General features: G+C 36.7%; 1 protein-coding gene across 1 annotated transcript; it reads left to right on the plus strand.

Annotated features, from left to right (window-relative positions):
* The first annotated feature begins 217 nt into the window (after positions 1-217).
* Positions 218-20,010, plus strand: CLEC2A (C-type lectin domain family 2 member A). Its single transcript, XM_037995123.2, has 4 exons — positions 218-312; positions 6,192-6,278; positions 13,800-13,966; positions 19,903-20,010. The coding sequence occupies exons 1-4, from the start codon at positions 258-260 to the stop codon at positions 20,008-20,010; spliced, it is 417 nt and encodes a 138-aa protein (XP_037851051.2). The 5' UTR covers positions 218-257.
* Positions 20,011-21,929: the final 1,919 nt, after the last annotated feature.

Raw genomic sequence — 21,929 nt, forward strand, 5'->3', positions numbered from 1 at the left:
CCATAGCATGGTTGTTGCGGTGTTTATGTGATTGACTTCATGATCCTTTTGTTATGGATGAGTTAATTTTTAAATTCCTTCCCTAAACTAACAAGTCTGCCTACTTTTATCTTTGATCTAGAATTAGTACTAATGTTTTTCATTTGGATTGGGTAAGAGCCTCTGTTGACTGAAGCTTGCTCAACGCCTAAGTAAGTGATGTACATAAAAGACCTTGTAGTGCTCTCCTGCTGATCTCCATCAGTTAGCACCTCTCCATGATTAATCCAGAGCTGCGGGATGGCAGACCTGATGGCTTCAAACGTCGGACAAGTAAGTTTTACAGAGTGAATGAGAAGGAAGTAAAGGAAAGATAAAATACAGAACAGCTTAAAAATGTGGACTCTTTACTTACGCTGAAAGTCTACTAAAGTGAGGCATGGGGAAGCACTTCTGGAGGATTGTGGAAGCCTCCTAGAGTTTGTAGAGTTTTACGTCTGCAAGAGAGGGTATAAGCTTGTGTGTAGGAAGGTTTGGGGGAGAATTTTATGGTATGTGTATTATATCTCAATAAGGATGTTTTTAAAACGTACTTTCATGGAAAAAAATTGCTAAACACTTTTATACAGAATAAAAAGCAAATGCTTCACTCTGGAAGGAGGCTTGATGATTGTGACTTAATGAGACTGAAAAGAACTTTTCAAAAAATGTAAGATTCAGCTGAGGCTAACAATGGAGTTGGTTTTCAGTGGATTGAAACATAAACAAACCAATAAATAAAAACAAGGTACACATACAAACGCCCTCCATTCACAATAGTTCAGAGGGTTTATGTTAAAGAAAACAAATGAATTGTATGCCAAATGACTGGAATAGGAAGCCTGCCAAAACTTTAAGATAAAGACAGTGAAGAGATAAAAAGTAAAATCTTGAAATCAGTTACGGACTCCAGCTGAAACCTCTGTTAAAGTTTACTGGTATGCATTCCCAGGACAACTGGGATAATTCTCTTAATAATAAGTAAGCCTGATACTCTTAAAGTTTGAAGAGACCTCAGTAGCTACCTAATAAAATTTTTCATCTACCGTGCCATTTCTAGCTATAGCACTTCTAGCAGCCTAGACTAGATTGTTTTCAGTGATAACATCTCTCAGTCTTAGAAGACTTTCCATTTTAATTTAGGGACGTTCTAGTTAGAAGTTTCTTTAGGGTAAGGTTAAATTTACCTCCTTGTATATTCTAACTATCGGTCATAGTTACGAACTCTTGATCTATGAAAACTTTATGAGAAAATTTTTTAAAGTTATTCTAAATTTTACACAACTGGACATTAGTATTACAAAAAGAAATAAGATTCCATTCCTTTATCCAAATAAATTAGTCAGGCTTGTCTGGGTAACAGATTTAAGAATTTAGAGAGTACAAAGTGGAAGAAAATTTGTCTCACTGCATAATGAAAAGAGGCAAAATATGAAGGATTTACTGAAAGATTATGAGAAAACCGGGCTGCAGGAATCATTAGAACATCTATTTTGATAATTTAATTAAAGCATAATAAAAATGTTCCAAAAGAAAAGAAATAAAATGAAGAAGAGCCAAGAACGCAATAAAAACCAAGAGAAAATAATAGTTATAGAAATATAATCTTTGAAATAAAGAACATTTTGAGGAGTTAATTAGTAGAATGGATGCTGATTAAGAATGAATAAGACCTAGGAGACGCTATTATAAACATGACAGAAAAGAAAACAGTTAGAAAATATAAAATAAAAGCTGAAAGATATGAAAAATAGAAGTAGAAATGCTACCTTCTAGATAAGAAGAATCTGAAATGGAGAGAGAGAAAAAAAGAATAGTGGGTAGGAAATATTTGAAGAAATAATATTCCAACTTCTAAAATTAATAAAAGCCAAACACCTTTTGAAACTTCAAAAGTGTGCAAACAAAATAGATAAGAAAAAACATGTATCTTGGCACAATAGAGTGAAATAAAAATATACAAAATAAAAAATAGAGGTAACAGGAGATGTTAATGAAAAAGAGAAGAAATGAGAAGGATAACAAATCAAATGGTGGCTATTAGAAAAGACTAAAGAACAAGATGTCTAAAAGTTTGCAGAAGAAGGTACATTAAAACGTCAAAAAAGTACAAATAATCACAAAAACCACAAATACTAAAATTTAATAAAACATTATGGAAATAATTCATCAATCATTATGGGGCAAACTCTGTTGTCTTAAAAATTTATATATTGAAGCTCTAACCCCCTCTACCTCAGAATGTGACCTGGTTTGGTGATAGTGTCTCTACCATGTTAAAATTAGGTCAATAGGGTGGGCCCTAATTTAATATTACTGGTGTTCGCATAAAAAAGGAAAATTTAGAGACAGACCCATTTACAGGGAGAATGCCATCTTCAAGCCGAGGAGAACAGCCTGGAACAGATTCTTTCCTTACAGGACTCATAAGGAACCCATCCTACCAGCATCTTAATTTCAGACTTCTTGTCTCCAGAACTGTATGACAATGCATTCCTGTTAATTTTAGCCGCCCAGTTTGTGACAACGTATTAGGGCAGACCTAGCAAACTAAAACATTAATGCATTTATAAATATAAGAAAAAGAACAGGGAGGTCTAAAAATATAAAATACCAAAATGCAATGAGAATAAACAAATAATTGTAGAACTATAGAAATTAAAAATAAATAAATTGAAAAGGCAACTAAAATAGAGTGATCTACTGATCTTTCAAGAAATAGCTAATTTTTGTATTGGACATCTTGCTTCAAAAAATAGCAAAATGAGAAATTTACCCCAATTTAATAGAATTTTTGATTTCTAAACAAGGTTAGAACAAGACAATAAGAAACAGACTCATCTTCTTATGAAATTAGAAATAGAAATCCCAAGAAAATATTTATTTACTATATACAACAAAGCAGTTAAAAATTCATATTTAAGTGGATTTATCTTAGGAGTGCTTTGATATCAGAACAGCAGTGCAAGCTACCCCATTAAACATTTTTGAAAGTCCACACGATTATTCAGTAAGTGTATTTGATAACAACAAGAAAACATTTGACAACATTCAATGTCTGAGATAAGTTCCTTTTAATAAACCAGGAATAGAAAAATTCTTTTTTAAATTGCTAATGTTGTATGTTAAAGTCATACAGCATTTTTACAGTGCTTAATAATGAAAATTTAAACATTCTTTTTAAGATTAAAAACAAGAAAAATGTTCACTGTAACTACTACTGTTTAGCGATAGTGTAGTACAATGCTAAAGGTAGCCAGTGATATAAGAAAACAAAAGGAATTATAAAGGAAAAGGATTGCAATGGAAGAGTTGTATCTGCAATATTTTCAGATAATTTGATTATATAAAAATAAATACCAACAGAATCAACTAGAAAACTATTAGAAATAATACCAGAGTTCAACAAGGTTGCTTAAAAGTGCACATTTAACAAATCAATACTATTTCGGTATACTAGAAGTGTTGTTTTTATTTAGTTTTTTTCAGCTTTTTTTGTTGTCACCGTAAGAACGGTAGGGATGACTTCCAATCTATTGTAAATATCGCATGCCAGAGCAGGAATGAAGGACATGTATTTTAATTAAAAATAAAAACTGCTAAAGAGTTTTCCAAAACACTTATACATTTTTGTACTTCAACCAGTGGTGTATGTGTTTTGGGTGGTCTATATCCTGCTAACACTTGATACTGTCTGTCTTTTTCATTTTAACAATACAAGTGACAAGTAGTCATATTCCATTGTGGTTTTATTTTGCATTTTGCTTGTGACTAATAATATGGAACATCTTTTATGTCCTTATTGGTCACTTGCGTGTATTTTTTTGTAAGTATTTGTTCAACACTTTGGTTCATTTTTTAAATCAAGTTGTTTGTACTATGTCTCTAAATTACAGACCTTTTAATATTTTCGATACTAGTCTTTCTAGTTGCATACATGTATTGCAACTATTTTCTCCCAGTCTGTAACTTGCATATTTATATTCACAACAGTGTATTGTATTTTAAAATGGGCAGTTTTAAATTTCTTTCTTTCTTTCTTTCTTTTTTTTTTTAAGACAGAGCCTCACTCTGTTGCCCAGGCTGGAGTGCAGTAGCACAATTCTGATCGCTGCAGCCTCCGCCTCCTGGGTTCAAGTATTCTCTTGCCTCAACCTCCCGAGTAGCTGGGATTACAGGTGCCTGCCTCCATGCCTGGCTAATTTTTTGTATTTTTAGTAGAGAAGGGTTCTCACCATGTTGGCCAGGCTGGTCTCAAGTTCTTGACCTCAGGTGATCCACCCGCCTTGGCCTCCCAAAGTGCTGGGATTACAGGCATGAGCCACCATGCCCTGCACTTAAATTTCAATTAAATTCAATTTATTATTTTCTTTTAATTTTACACTGTACTTTCTCTTCTCTCTCTAAGACATCTTTACTAATTCTCATGGTCACAAACAATTTATTTTATGTGTTTTAGAAATTTTATGGTTTCAAGTTTTATGTTCAGGTCAATGAAATGTCTTAAATACATTTTGTAAAATGATGTTATAGTACGGTAAAGTCTTTTTTTCTTAGTTGTTTCAATACCATTTGTGTGAGACGTGGCTTTGCCCATAAATTACTCTTTCGAGTATCTGAAATTTGTGCAGTGGTTTTTGTCTTTTCCTCTTCCTTGTTCTTCATTTCTCCCTAATCTTGAGGAAAAAAAAAAACAACACATTTTGTATTTTCTATCTTTAGCTATTGTTTCTCTTGATGTAAGATAAATTACCAAACTCTTCTTCTTATCAAACATTCTCTTTGTAAACATCTTAGAATCTGGCTTCTTTCAATCTCTTCTTGAAGTTACTTTGTTGCACATTATCTGTTGTCGGGTGATCATGAAAACTAATAACTAAGTTTTCATTCACTAAGGCTGCTTTAAGCTCTGAAGAAAGAGAGAAAGCCTATGACTTCTTTTTAAATTTTTCTTTCTTCGAGTCCTGTTTTCTAATACTTAAACATATGTTTGTATATGTACATGTATATTTACATACATATAAAGCATATATATGCATATAGGCATGCATACATATATGTATATATAATCTGTGTTTATGCACATATGTGCCATATGCACATATAGTCATGCACCGCAGAACAATGTTTTGGTCAATGACAGATTGCATAATGACAATCATCCCATGAGATTACAGTGAAGCTGCCCTGTAAAGATGTACCATTTTTGATTTTTATGTGGTATTTTCACTGTACCTTTTCCATGTTCAGATGCAAGTATTTAGCATTGTGTTGTAATTGTCTGCAGTAATTAGTACAATAACATGCTATCCAGGTTTGTAGTCTAGGAGCAACAGTCTGTAATATATAGCCTAGGTGTTAGTAGGCTGTACTGTCTAAGTTTGTGTAAGTACATTCTATGATGTTCCCACAATGACACAATCACCTACAGGCACATTTCTCAAAATATCTCTTCATTGTTAAGCTATGCATGAGTGTACACACACACACACACACACACACACATTCTTCCTAGATTGTTTCTACATCTACTAATGATATATCAGCTACAATTACTTTATCATTAATAGAATTATTATTTGTTCTTAACCTCACAGCATTTCCATGAGTGTCAAATCCTAAGTCCTCTCTAATTTTTTTTGCTTACCACAAATAAATAAATTACTGCTTTTATCTTGAATATTCTCTTGCTGAAACACATTGTTTCTTTCCTCCATGGCTTAAAGAATAAAGAAAAAATATATCTCTCATTTAAGGTCTTCTGTCATGACCTTATGACTCCTTTCTTTCCTGTCTTCAATTCTACTGCCTTATATATCTGTTATAAACATTTGTTCTAATCATGGACCTTTTGATGATCTTTGTGCTTTTTTGCTTACAATCCCCCATTCAAACTATTTCTACCTTTTGAGTAACCTTTCCTTTCTTTCCTCATTCCCCCAAGACTAAGTGATTTCTCCACTCACCACTCTTTCCAGCTGAACAGCTATAGCAATCATTTTTTGGTACTTACCTTCCTTGTACTTTGTGATGGTTTGCTATCCTTTGTCATTTTGAGATGTGTATACTTGATTGAGGGTTTCCTGATTAACAATTATAGGAGAGGAATACACCAGTAATAATATCCAGTGCTTATTCAGAAATTTTATAATATGTGTTGATTTAATTTGCAGTTTGCAACTTTAAACCAAACTGGAAGATTTGCCTTTGTGTGTGCTTCGTGATTATTATTATTTTTGCGGCTTGCATTATTATGATAGGTGAGTGGTTTAATTCATACACTTTCTATGGTTCTTCACACCTGACAGGTCCATGTATATTTCAAGTTTAACTCCAAATCTCCCAGATCTAGAGTGATTAAAGGGTTTTGTAGACACCTGTCCTCAAGTTTTTACCAGTTCAACAGTTTTTACCATAATCCTTGCCTCTCCCCAAAACACTCTCGGTTTTATAATAGAATTACGTTCTTGACTTTATAGTCCTTGATGCTTAAGAAAAATAATCTTAAAATCTTAGATGACCACCAGATGACAACAGCAATAACTATGTTACTGAAATGCCAGGGATTCAGTCTAGGTCCCATTGCCCACGGCACAGAAAGCCAATCCCGGAGACAATGACTATTGCCAGGGAAATAGAATTTTTATTTGAGTGGTGTCAACAGGGAGAATGAGGGATCAGTCTCAAATTCGCCTACCCAACTGACTAAAATTAGGGGTTCATATAGCAGGAAAGAAAGGCAACTATTTGTGAGAAAACAAGAATTAGGGAAAGATAACGAGGATGTTAAGCCTGGTCAACAGGAATTAGGGAGGGATAGGGAAGAAGAGTCGGTCAACAGGGAACAGGTGGTCGGTGAGGCAATCATGATGGTGAGGTGTCCGTGGTTTGGAAGTGGTGATCTGGTGACTTTCAGTTTCCTGTTACTATCTGCAAGGCCTAAAGATCAGATGCCTAAAGAAGGAACTCAAATAAGACAAATTTAAGTTTTAAGTTTTAAAACTAGGAGGGTCAATGTCTATATTTATATTAAAAAAAAAAAACCACATAAACATCAGTTCTATGGGCTTGTTACAGATAATTTTCTTTTTAAGAGTTTGTGAATTAGTGAGCTAATGTTAAATATACTATACTCTGCTTTTTGTATTTAATCCTCATTAGGCTAGGATACAGGTATAAGAAAATCCATTTACAGACAAAAAAAATACAGGATACAATAAGTAAGTTGCTTCTCACAAATCATACATTCCAGACCTAGGATCAAAAAGCTTGGCTGTATAACTCTAATGCTTGATAAATTTTAAAAATCATGCAGCTCGACCTTCATAATTGTAGCATTCCTTTCATTTCTTTTTAGTCAAGAGTAAGTTATGTCACTAATTGTTTGTTCTATAAAACATTTATTTATTTCTATTATCTGGGAGGCAAAATTTTACCTCTACCCCCTCAGGGTTTTTCTGCTGGGCCTGAGAATGAAATTGGCGCAAAACACATCAACTTGAGCAAAGCACATGTGTTTAGTTAATACAAGTTTGACGTGACATGCATGTCTTCCTTATGAAAGCCTAAGATGCAGGTAGAGTTGAACACTTATATATTGAATTCAACAAATGGTAATAAATTATTAAAATGTGGCAACACAAAGGGGCTTGATCTAGGGTAATGACTTGCGTGGAAAAGTGACCAGAAAGACAAATGTTAAATTAACACGTGTTGTTTGTACATATTGCCTTTGGCCTCAACTACCAATCCTTGATTATAAGAATGTTCCTTTCCCTCTGGTATAGAGAGGACATCTTCCACGTAGGTATTTTATCTCCTGCTTATAAGAAAAAGAAGGAAGTTCAGAGTGTTTTCTCTTTCATCTGCTGTTTTAAAAGTGCCTTTAACTCAAAAGAGTCTATATGCCAGACTGACGTATTTCGGGGCATCATGTTCTGAACTCCTTCACTATCGTATTAAGTTAAATGAAAAAAAAAATAAAGAAATAATGGCATATGTGACCTGTTGGCAAGACTGTCTCATTGGAGTTGCAATATTTGTAAAAATGAAGTTAAATTTCCTCGGTTCTATGGGTTTATTTGGTGAAAAAGTTCCAAAGGTAGAATTGAATTCCTGAGCCATGGCCAAATAGTACCCAGCACTTGATTTTTCGTATGCATCGTTTGCTTAATTTAGCACTTAAATTTTGCTAAGTAGCACTGCTGTTTGTTTTGCTTTGTTTGTTTTGTTTTGTTTTCCTTTGGTTTGGTTTGATGTGGATGGGTTTGGCTTTGGTCATTCTCAAAAATGCTGATTGTCTTCTTGTTTATAGTCTCTTCTGTCGGTGTAGTCTTAGAGCTTAATGTTACTGCTGTTTAAACATCTGGAAGTTAAATGTAGACAAAAGTTTCTACAAGAAGTTTTTATATTCATTTATTCACTGATTAAAAAGAGCAGAAAGACAAAAGAAGACATTTATGTGGCCAGTAAACATATGAAAAAAAGCTCATCATCGCTGGTCAGTAGAGAAGTGCAAATCCAAACCACATGAGATACCGTCTCAGGCCAGTTAGAATGGCGATCATTAAAAAGTCAGGAAACAACAGATGCTGGCAAGGCTGTGGAGAAATAGGAACACGTTTACACTGTTGGTGGGAGTGTAAATTAGTTCAACCATCGTGGAAGACTGTGTGGCAATTCCTCAAGGATCTAGAACCAGAAACACAATTGATCCACCAATCCCATTACTGGGTGTATACCCAAAGGTTTATAAATCGTTCTACTACAAAGACACATGCACACATATGTCTACTACAGCACAATTTACAATGGCAAAGACTTGGAACCAAGTCAAATGCGCATCAATGATAGACTGAATAAAGAAAATGTGGCAAATAAACACCACGGAACACTTTGGAGCCATTAAAAAGAATGAGTTCATGTCCTATGCAGGGACATGGATGAAACCAGAAGCCATCATCTTCAGCAAACTAACACAGGAACAGAAAACCAAACACCACATGTTCTCACTCATAAGTGGGAGTTGAACAATAAGAACCCATAGACACAGGGATGCGAGCATCACACACCGGGGCCTGTCAGGGCCTGACAGAATGAGTAAGTTGTCTCTGACAAGTGCTGCATTCCGGACCTAGGATCAAAAAACTTGTCTGTATAACTCTAATGCTTGATAAATTTTAAACGCCGTGCAGCTCAACCTCCATAATTGTAGCATTCCTTTAATTTCTTTTTAATCAAGAGTAAAGTTATGTCACTAATAGTTGTTCTATAACATTTATTTATTTATTTATTAGCATCGGGAGGCAACATTTTACCTGTACCCTCTCAGGGTTTTTGGTTTTTGTTTTGTTTTATTTTCTTTTTGTTTTTGCTGGACCTGAGAATGCAACTGGCACAAGACACATCAACTTGAGCAAAGCGCATGCATTTATTTAATATAAGTTTGACGTGACATGTATGTCTTCCTTATGAAAGCCGAAAGATGCAGTAAGAGTTGAACACTTATCTACTGATTTAAACAAAGGGTAATGAATTGTGAAAACATGGCAAGTCAAAGGGGCTAGATCTAGGGTAGTTAATTAGGTGGAAAAGTGACCAGAAGGATAAATGTTAAATTAACAAATGCTGTTTGTACACATTTTCTTCGGCCTCAACTCCCAACCCTTCATTATAAGAATGTTCCTTTCCTTCTGGTATAAAGAGGATATTTTCATGTAGGTCCTGCTTATAAGAAAGAGAAGGAAGTCTAGAGTGTTTTCTCTTGCATCTGCTGTTTTAAAAGTGCCTTTAACTCCAAAGAGTCTGTATACCAGAGTGACATATTTCAGTTCTGAAATCCTTTACTATCATATTAAGTTTCGTGAAAAAAACAACGAAATAATGGCATATGTGCCCTGTTGCCAGACTGTCTCATGAAAGTTGCAATATGTGTAAAAATGAAGTTGTTACATTTCCTCTGGCTACAAAGGGTTTATTTCGTGAAACGCATCCAAAGGTAGAATTTAATTCCTGAGCCATGTCCAAATAGTCCCCAGCACTTGATTTTCCATATGCATGCTATGCTTAATTTAGCACTTACATTTGGCTGAGTAGCACTGCTGTTTGGTTTGTTTTCGTTTGGTTTGATTTGGTTTGGTCTGGTTTGATGTGGATGGGTTTGGTTTTGGTCATTCTCAGCAATACTGATTGTCTTCTTGTTTACGGTCTCTTCTGTCAGTAGTCTTAGAGCTTAATGTTATTGCTGTCTAAACATCTGGAAGTTAAATACAGACAAGAGTATCTACAAGAAGTTTTTATATTCATTTATTCATTGATTAAAAAGAGCAAACAGACAAAAGAAGGTATTTATGTGCCCAGTAAACATATGAAAAAAGCTCAGCATCACTGGGCAGTAGAAAAGAGCAATTCAAAACCACATAGACACCATCTCGGGCCAGTCAGAATGGTGATTATTTACAAGTCAGGAAACAAGAGATGCTGGCAAGGCAGTGGAGAAACAGGAACACTTTTACACTGCTGGTGGGACTGTAAATTAGTTCAACCATCGTGGAAGACAGTGTGGCGATTCCTAAAGGATTGAGGACCAGAAACACCATTTGACCCAGCAATCCCATTACTAGGTATATACCCAAAGGTTTATAAATCATTCTACTATATAGACACACACACACATATGTTTACTGTAGCAGTATTTACAATAGCAAAGTCTTGGAACCAAGTCAAATGCACATCAATGATAGACTGGATAAAGAAAATGTGGCACATACACAACATGGAACACTATGCAGCCATAAAAGAGAATGAGTTCATATCCTTTGTAGGGACATGGATGAAGCTGGAAGCCATCATCTTCAGCAAACTAACACAGGAACAGAAAACCAAACACCACATGTTCTCACTCATAAATTGGAATTGAGCAGTGAGAATACGTGGACATAGGGAGGGGAACATCCACACCAGGGCCTTTCGGAGCCTGACAGAATGATTACGTTGCCTCTCACAAATAATTCATTCCAGACCTGGGATAGAAAAGCTTGTCTGTGTAACTTCAATGCTTGAAAAATTTTAAAAACCATGCAGCTCTACCTCCATAGTTGTAGCATTCCTTTAATTTCTTTTTAATCAAGAGTAAGTTATGTCACTTAGAGTTATTCCATAAAACATTTATTTATTTCTATTACTTGGGAGGCAGAATTTTACCTCTACCCTCTGAGGGTTTTTCTACTGGGCCTCAGAATGAAATTGGCACAAGACACATCAACTAGAACAAAGCACATGTGTTTACTAAATATAAGTTTGATGAGACATGTATATCTTCCTTATAAAAGCCCTAAAGATGCAGTTAGAGTTGAACACTTATATACTGAATTAAACAAAGGGTAATAAATTATGAAAATGTGGCAAGGTAAAGGGACTTGACCTAGGGTAAATAATTGGGTGGAAAAGTGACCAGAAAGATAAATGCTAAACTAACAAATGTTATGTGTACACATTTCCTTTGACCTCAATTACCTATCCTTGATTATAAGAATGTTACTTTCCCTCTGGTATAGAGAGGACATCTTCCACGTAGGTATTTTATCTCCTGCTTATAAGAAAAAGAAGAAAACTCAGAGTGTTTTGTCTTGCATCTGCTGTTTTAAAAGCGTCTTTAACTCCAAAGAGTTTATATGCCAGAGTGACATATTTTGGTTCTGAAATCCTTTACTGTCATATTGTTTCATGAAAAACAATGAAATAATGTCATATGTGCCCTGTTGCCAGACTGGCTCACTAAAGTTGCAATATGTGTAAAAATGAAGTTGTTACATTTCCTCTAGCTACTATGGATTTATTTTGTAAAAAGGATCCAAAGGTAGAATTTAATTCCTGAGCCATGGCCAAATAGTCTCCAGCACTTAATTTTCCATGTGCATGCTATGCTTAATTTAGCACTTAAATTTGGCTAGGTAGCACTGTTTGTTTTGTTTTGTTTTGGTTTGGTTTGGTGTGGTTGGTTTTGTTTGATGTGGATGGGTCTGGTTTCAGTCATTCTCAAGAATACTTATAGTTTTCTTGTTTATAGTCTTTTCTGTCAGTGTACTCTTAAAGGTTAATGTTATTGCTGTCTAAACATGTGGAAGTTAAATATAGACAAGAGTTTCTGTAAGAAGTTTTTATATCATTTATTCACTGATTAAAAAGAGCAGAAAGACAAAATAAGACATTTACGTGTCCAGTAAACATATGAAAAAAAGCTCATCATCACTGGTCAGTAGAGAAATGAAATCAAAACCACATGAGATACCATCTCAGACCAGTCAGAATGGTGATTATTAACAAGTTAGGAAACAACAGATGTTGGCAAGACAGTGGAGAAATAAGAACACTTACACTGTTGGGACTGTAAATTAGTTCAACCATCGTGGAAGACAGCGTGGTGATTCCTCAAGGTTATAGAACCAGAAATACCATTTGACCCAGCAATCCCATTACTGGGTATATATCCAAAGGATTATAAATCATTCTGCTACAAAGACACACACACACATATGTTTACTTCAGCAGTATTTACAATAGCAAAGACATGGAACCAAGTCAAATGCGCATCAATGATAGACTGGATAAAGAAAATGTGGCACATATACACCATGGAACGCTATGCAGCCATAAAAGAGAATGAGTTCATGTCCTTTGCAGGGACATGGATGAAGCTGGAAGCCATCATCTTCAGCAGACTAACACAGGAACAGAAAACCAAACACCGCATGTTCTCACTCATAAGTGGGAGTTGAACAATGAGAATTCATGGACACAGGGAGGTGAGCATCACACACTGGGGCCTGTCAGGGGGTAGGGGGCAAGGGGAGCTAGATCATTAGGACAAATATCTAATGCATGTGGGGCTTAAAACCTAGATGACGGGTTGATAGGTGCAGCAAACCACCATGGCACATGTATACCTTTGTAACAAACCTGCACATTATTCATATTTATCCCAGAACTTAAAGTTTAAATTAAAAAAAAGAGCAGAGAGAGATAGAGTTGAAACACGTTATATTGTATATGCTGTGTAATAGCATGTATCCACTTCTGAGCACTACAATAAGCAATAATAATAACTCATGACGAAGTAGGGAGTGCAGCCTTTGGAATCTGCCTACATTTGAGCATTTACTTGACTCTTTACTACTTACATGAATTTATTCAAACATGTGGAATGCATGGACTTGTCTTATTCTAAATACTTAGCACCTAAATAAAACCGTGAGACAGTAAATCTCCAAACAATGTGCTTTTCATTATTATTCCATATTCTTCAGCACTGGATGTTAATGAAATGAAACAACTGTTTCACTAATTCTTATGTTTCACTTATGTGCTGTCCTTTATGGCAAATTTCACTTTCCTAGCTTGGGTATTTTCATAGGTAAAGGAAAGCCTCCATTTCTTATCATAACCTTTGAAGCATAAATTACATGCAGATCTCCAATCTACCTTGATTGCATAACTTATAGCTAAATTGTGTGCATTGTTTTTGCCAGGATGTCAGTACAGATTATGAGAAGCTAGTGGTTCCATTTCTCAAAATAGAAACCAGGAAAATAGATAAAATATGTATTGCTTGATCACTAAATGATCTTGCTTACAGACAGGGGAAATTAATTCATCCTCATTCTAGGGGTGAAGCTAACTTACAGGCCTCAAACCACGGGAGCAAAAAGTAAAATTAATACACAGAATGAGTAGAAACAGTTTTTAACTTGTGCTTTATCTGATCATTTCTTTCTTTTTTTCAGTCAAATGGCCAACATGTGATAAACGTGTGGCATGTTCAGGGGACTGGCTTGCAGTGAGAGACAAGTGTTTCTATTTTTCTGATGATACCAGAAATTGGACAGCCAGTAAAATATTTTGCAGTTTGCAGAAATCAGAACTTGCTCAGATTGATACACAAAAAGATATGGTAAGAAAAGAGAAAAGTCTTCAGTAATTTCAGAGATTGTTTGTATAAAAACATAATAAAAACAATAATAGCTAATACTATAATACTATTGATCCCGGAACAACATAGGTTTGAACGGTGTGGGTTCACTTATGCATGGATTTTCTTCCCTCTGCCACCCTTGAGAGGACAGCAAGCGCAACCACTCCTCTTCCTCCCCCTCCTCAGCCTACTCAATATGAAAACGAGGATGAAGATGTTTATGATGCCTCACCTTCACTTAATGAATAGTAAATATATTTTCTCTTTCTTATGAATTTCTTTTTTTTTTTTTTTTTTTTTGAGATGGGGTCTCGCTCTGTTGCCCAGCCTGGAGTACAGTGGCGCAATCTCGGCTCACTGCAAGCTCCGCCTCCCGGGTTCATGCCATTCTCCTGCCTCAGCCTCCCAAGTAGCTGGGACTACAGGCGTCCGCCACCACGCCCGGCTAATTTTTTGTATTTTTAGTACAGACGGGGTTTCACCATGTTAGCCAGAATGGTCTCGATCTCCTGACCTTGCGATCTGCCTGCCTCGGCCTCCCAAAATGCTGGGATTACAGGCGTGAGCCACCGTGCCCAGCCCGATTTTCTTAATAACATCTTGTTTTCTCTAGATTCCTTTATGGTAAGAATACAGCATATAATTCAAATAACATAAAAATATGTGTCAATTTACTTTTATGTTATCGGTAAGACTTCCAGTCAACAGTAGGCTACTAGTGGCTAAGTTTTCTGTTTTTGTTTTTTGTTTGTTTGTTTTTAAGACAGGGTTCTCATTCTGTCATCTAGGCTGTAGTGCAGTGGGGCAATCTCAGCTCACTGCAGTCTTGAACTCCTCAGCTCAAGCAATCCTCCCACCTCAGCCTCCTGAGTAGCTAGGACTACAGGTGTACACCACCTTGCCTGGCTAATTTTGTTTATTTTTTGTAGAGATGAGGTCTCACTATGTTGCCCAGGCTGGTCTCAAACTGGGATCAAGCAATCCTACTGCCTCAGCTTCCCAAAGTGCTAGAATTAGCATGAGCTACTGTTGCCCAGCATGGTTAACTTTTGAGGAGTCAAAAGTTATATACAGTCTTTTGATGATACAGGGAGTCAGTGCCCCTAACTGCCACATTGAGTCAACTGTATATGACAATATGTGCTAAACAGTGTTCTAAGCACTGAAACTATAAAAACTCATATAGTCTACTAACACCCATGAAGGAGTTATGTAACTCTTCCTGCTTTAAAGATGAGGAAAGTCAGTCACAGAAATGTTATATAACCCAGTCAACGATACAGCTATAAGTTTTTGAACTGGGATTTGAACCCAGGCAAGATGACTAGTAATGCCATGTCCTTTACCACAATGCATACTATTTATGTACCTAAATGTCTTCATTAAATGTTCTTAGATTATTAAGTCGATTATTTTTTAACCCTTTTCAATTTGCATTCTACCAAGCATAGACAGAAAAAATTAAAATAAAAAAATACAGCTCTTGGAATTTAGAGACAAAGATATGAAGGAAATATGTGCCCTTTGAAGAAGCAAGTGAATTAATGGAAGTAAAGAGGGCAAAGAAGGAGACATGTGGACTCTCGGGACACAAAGTAAGAAAATAGATTAGTTTTTAAAGAATAGCTGGGGGTTGGGGAGTGGCCAAGATGGCTAACTAGAAGTAGCTGGTGTGCAAGGCTCTCACAGAGAGGAACTGAAGGTGTGAGTAAATACAGCACTTTGAACTGAAACATCCAGGGTACACACAATGGAGCTAATCAAGGAAACACCTCAATCCATGGACAATGGAGAAAAGCAAGGCAGGTCGATGGCCAACCTGGGAGTGACATGGAGCCAGGGGAACCTCCCCTTGCCCAGGGAAGTTGTAAGTGAATGTGCAACCCCCTGGAACCCATGCTGCTCCCATGGATCTTTGCAACCCTCAGGTCGGGAGATCCCCTTGTGAACCAGCTCCACCGGGGCCTTCAGTCTGACACACACAGCTAAGCGGAGCCTCAGGAGAGCAGCTGCTCAGGCACATGCAGAGACCCGGGAGCCTTAGATAGCCAGGCTTTCCAGGCTTCCCAGCAAAAGTAGTTGCAACTCCAGCCAAGAGGGAGGTCAGACCCCCTGACACGTCCCTAGTAAAGGAGCTGAATCCAGGGGGCTCAGCAATGACATTCTCTAGGACCCTCTTCCATGGCAACTCACAGGATAGGACCCGCTGGCTTGGAGTTCTAGCCAGCCATCAATAACAGCATTGCACCTCCCTGAAACAGCTCCTAGAGGGAGATGGGGGCCACTATCTTTGCTGTTTAGGTGACTTAGCCATCCAACCTTCAGGGTTTGGAGAATCCACGTTGACCAGGGGCAGAAGTGGCACCCCGGCACAGCACAGCTGCTCTACAAAAAAGTGGCCAGACTGCTCTTGTAAGTGGGTACCCAATCCCGTCCTCCTCACTTTGCAGGATCTCCAACCAGGGTCTTTAGCTGTCTCCTACAGGTGTGTTTGGGCCAGTAATAGGTGTGTGCCTCCCTGACACAGAGCTCACAGAGGGAGGGCCAGGCCACCCTCTTTGCTGTTTTGCAGGCTTCACTGTTGGTACCTACAGGGATTAGAAAATCTGAGGTGAATAGGGACTGCAGATGGCCACCAGCATACCACGGCAGGCAGCATACCAGTGGCCAGACCGCTACATGGGTGCCCATCTCCTTGTCTCCTCACCAGGAGGGTCCTCCAGGCCTGGGCCTCCAGCCCTCCCTTGCAAGAGCTATTGAGTCAGTAGCAGGTCTGGAATGTCCTAGACAGAGCCTCCAGAGGCAACTGAAAACCTCTCTGCCACTGCCTCTGCACTGGAACTGCCCTTGCTGCCCTCAGACTAATGAAGGAGCCAAGACCCTAAGTCTCTCATCCACATCTCCAACAAGTTGCAGGAGAGGAGGCCAGTCCGTCTCCACAGGCTCTGCCCGCCCACCTTGCTCATCACCAGACATGGAACCCCCAGCTTGGGTCCACAGCACAGACCCTCCATCCTGGGCTGATTGCACTGAATGATTGATTACTTGCATCTCTCTGGAGTGAAGCTCCCAGGAGAAAAGCCAAAGACCATTGGCCTTAACCACTACTAAGGTCTCTTCCATTGCTGCCTCCAAGTTGGGGAAGAAACAAACACTTTGATAACCCAAGAGCTGCAGTAGGCAGCCTAAGAGTGCCAAGCCGCAATCTACAGCCAGCACTCAAGAGGGAGAGAAACCCACATTTTCAGGACATTGACAGGGAACAGAGCTGCAACTGTGAGGAAACATAAGGGAGCCACACAATCCAAGAGTCTCCCAACTGACAAATATGTCCAAGCGCCACCTACTGGATCACACCTCAAAGCTTCAACACCAAGAATGTCTCACTAATACAACCCCTCTAAAACCAAAGACAAGTCACCTTTAAATAAAGACCCTGCCCAAAGTTTCAGCCCGGTGAAAACATACAGAAAAGAGGTCTATTGACTGTACTAAATATACACTGCAGGTAAAGTAATACCCACATGCGGTGATGAGAGAGAATTAATGCAAGAACTACAGTAACTGAAATAGCCAGAGTGTCATATGTTCTCCAAACAACTGCACCAGTTCTCCAACAAGAGTTCTTAACCAGGCTGAACTGGCTGAAATGACAGAAATCCAATGCTATTCCTATCAAACTACTAATGACATTCTTCACATAACTAGAAAGAAAAAATTATTTTAAAATTCATATGGAATCATTAAAGAGCCCAAATAGCCAAGGCTAAGCAAAAAGAATAAAGCTAGAAGCATCATGTTACCTGGCTGCAAACTACACTACAGGGCTACAGTAACCAAAACAGCATGGTACAGGTACAAAAACAGGCACATAGACCAATGGAACAGAATAGAGAGCCCAGAAATAAGGCCACACACCTGTGACCATCTGATATTTGACAAAGCTGACAAAAAGAAGCAATAGAAAAAGAACTCCGTATTTAATCAATTGTGCTGGAATAACTGGCTAGCTATATGCAAAAGATTGAAGCAAGACTCCTTCCTTATACCATACACAAAAATCAAATCAGGATGGATAAAAGACCTAAATGCAAAACCCCAAACTATAAAAAGTTTAGAAGAAAACCTAGGCCATACCATCCTGGACATTGAAACAGGCAAATTTCATGATTAAAGACAACAAAAGCAATGATTAAAAAACAATGCAAAAATTGACAAATGGTATCTAATTAAACTTAAGAGTTTCTGCACAGCAAAAGAAACTATTAGCACAGTAAACAGCCAAACTACAGAATGGGAGAAAACTTTTGCAAGCTCGGCATCTGCTGAAAGTCTAATATCAGCATCTATAAGGAACTTAAATTTACAAGAGGAAAACAACCCTGTTAAAAGTGGTCAAAGGACATAAACAGACACTTTTTAAAAGAAGACATACATGCCACCAACAAACATAGGAAAAAAAGCTCAACATCACTGATCGTTAGAGAAATGCAAATCAAAACCACAATGAGATATCATCTCACACCAGTCAGAATGGATATTATTAAACAGTCCCAAACTATAGATGCTGGCGAGGTTACAGAGAAAGAACACTTACACACTCTTGGTGTGAGTGAAAATAAGTTCCGCCATTGTGGAAAGCAGTGTGGCAATTCCTCAAAGAGCTAAAAGCAGAACTACAGTGGTTGCAGTGGTGTTTACGTGATTGAGTTATGATTCTTTTGTTATGGATGAGTTAATTTTTAAATGTCTTTTCTAAACTAATCAGTCTGTCCACTTTTATTTTTGATCTAAAGTTAGTACTGACAGTTTCTATTTGGATTGGGTAAGACTCACTTTTAATTAGTTAATTGTTCATTTAAGACAGAAGTTTGTTCAGTGCCTATGTAAATGATGTACATAAAAAACTTTCCAGTTCTCTCCTATTGATCTCAATTAGCACACTGCCATAAATAACCCAGAACCATGTGATGGCAGATATGACAGATATAACTATTGGTTAATGGGCTTAATACTTGAGTGATGAAATAATCTGTAAAACAAACCTTAGTGACACAAGTCCACCTATGTAACAAACCTTCACATATACCCCAGAACCTAAAACAAAAGTTAAAAGAACAAAAAGCTAATGAAAAGGTTTGTCACTTAATAGCAAAAATCCAATAGAGGAGTGACTAAACCCATCACTTAATAGATTTCATTGCAGTAAATTATATTCATATAGAAGTTAGTTTTATCTCTGATTATATAAAAAAATACAGTATCACTGGCATTCATACTGTAGTATCTAATCAAAGCGTTTTATCACTGGATTTTCCTATTCTCATAGTATTTCTACTTTCCATTAAACTACTCCCCCTGCATCCCTTTTTTATGATTTTAGGAAAAGTGCCTGTGCACACACAAAATTATATATAAGCATTAGTTCTCTATCATCCTTGAAGATGATGCTGTATCAGATCTCATAGAACCTGCTTAGGTCCTATATTGTCATCTAGGCAAATTTAACATCTAATTAACTTATAGCCTATGTCATTCACTCTGTGACTAGAACATATGAATGGTTTAGGAATTTGAACTTGAAGGAAATAAAGTTAAATATGGTTTTCTCATTAATTTCTCACTTGAGACATGGGGGTTACCTTTAAAGATAATCAGAGTGTAGCTCGGAGTGTCAATGACTTGATTGTAGCCCAACTATTTGGAGATACCTAAGATGCAAAAAAACAAAATGAAAATCATTCTGATAAAACTAACCCAAATATCAACATCTGTGCCGTATGTTGTTACAGAAGCATCAGGGAAGACAAATTACAATGTGAATCCTAAAAGATAGAATAATTGGGGTGGGAAGCATGTTCAGCAATGTGCTGTAACCTATTAAGTAATCGCTGATTCCCTTTGCTTTGTGAAAGGAATTTTTGAAGAGGTATGCAGGAACTGATATGCACTGGATTGGACTAAGCAGGAAACAAGGAGATTCTTGGAAATGGACAAATGGCACCACATTCAATGATTGGTGAGTTTCCAATGTATTAGGAATGTTCTTATTCTGGCGTGTTTTATGAAAAATTTTAAAACATTTTGAGTTGTATTATTATAAACAAAATCTTTCTATTTTCTATGTGTAATTAACTTTTCAGTCTCCAATCTATGACATACGCCCTTTCACACTGAAGCACACCCTAGAGCAACCCATTTTCTTCTCACCTTGTTAAATAACACACAGTGAAATTTTCCATTTTTATTTTTATTTGTTATTTTATCTTTATTGTCAAGCTCTTGCTTGACAATTAGTGTTCTTTTGCTAATTCAAATTTAATCATTCTGCAAATTTTAAGTCAAAACTCATGTATTACTTGTACTTCTTTCCAACTAAAGTTTCTATAAGATTTATTTGTCTTTACAGGGTTAAAGACTTTATAGTTGTCTTTAACATTTCAAATGCCCACCACAATGAATACTATTTATTTTTATTTATTTGTTGCTTATTTTATTTATTTTTATTTCTGTTAGCATTTTCTGGGTGGGTTAAAATTGTTAAAAGTATTTCTTGGATTAAAATGGTTGAGGACTGTGTAGTTGTCTTCAGCTTTCCAAATGTTCATCATAAGCAATATTATATGTATTTTTAAAATTTTTGTTTATTTTTTATTCAGTTTAAATTTTTATTTATATAACTGTTTCTTGGATACATATGTATCTCTGCCTTATTATTTTAGTAAAGTGCTAGATTAAAAAAAGCAACCAATAAAACAAATATTGAAAAAGGCAAGACAGGACAAATTATACTTATAAATAAGAAAAGATTTGGTTATCGACAAAGAAAATTAATAAAAAATATGTATATTTTTTATTTTGCTTTAAGTTCCAGAATACAAGTGCAGAATGTGTAGGTTTGTTACATAGGTATGTGTGTGCCATGGTGGATTGTTGCACCTATCAATCCATCACCTAGGTTTGAAGCCCCACATGCATTAGCTATTTGTCCTAATGCTCTTCCTCCCCTTTCCCCCATCCCCTTCTGCCCCCAGTGTGTGTTGTTCCCCTTTCTGTGTCCATGTGTTCTCACTGTTCAACTCCCACTTATGAGTGAAAATGTTCAGTGTTTGGTTTCCTGTTCCTGTGTTAGTTTGCTGAGGATGATGGTTTCCAGATTCATCCATGTCCCTGCAAAGGACATGAACTCATTCTTTTTTTATGGCTGAATCGTATTCCATGGTGTATATGTACCACATTTTTTTTAACCAGTATATCTTTGATTTCCATTTGGGTTGATTCCATGTTTTTGCTATTGTAAATAGTGCTGCAATAAACATATGTGTGCATATATGTTTATAATAGAATGATTTATATTCCTTTGGGTATATATATTCAGTAATGGGATTGCTGGGTTAAATGGTATTTCTGGCTCTAGATCCTTGAGGAATCACCACACTGTCTTCTACAATAGTTGAACTAATTTACATTCCCACCAGCAGTGTGTAAGCATTCCTATCTCTCCACAGCCTCACCAGCATCTATAGTTTTTTGAGTTTGTAATAATTGCCATTCTGACTGGCATGAGATGGTATCTCATTGTGGTTTTGATTTACATTTCTCTAATGGTCAGTGATGTTGAGCTTTTTATTTCATATGTTTGTTGGCTGCATAAATGTCTTATTTTGGTAACTGTCTGTTCATATCCTTTGCCTACTTTTGATGTTTATTTTTTCTTATAAATTTAAGTTCCGTGTAGATTCTGGATATTAGACTTTTGTCAGATGGGTAGATTGCAAAAATTTTATCCCATTCTATTAGTTGCTTGTTTACTCTGATGATAGTTTCTCTTGCTGTGCAGAAGCTCTTTAGTTTAATTAGATCCCATTTGTCAATTTTGGCTTTTGTTGCTTTTGACATTTTCATCATGAAGTCTTTGCCCATGCATATGTCCTGAATGGTA

The sequence above is a fragment of the Chlorocebus sabaeus genome, chromosome 11 (assembly GCF_047675955.1).
Source record: "Chlorocebus sabaeus isolate Y175 chromosome 11, mChlSab1.0.hap1, whole genome shotgun sequence".
Classification (NCBI taxonomy): Eukaryota; Metazoa; Chordata; class Mammalia; order Primates; family Cercopithecidae; genus Chlorocebus; species Chlorocebus sabaeus.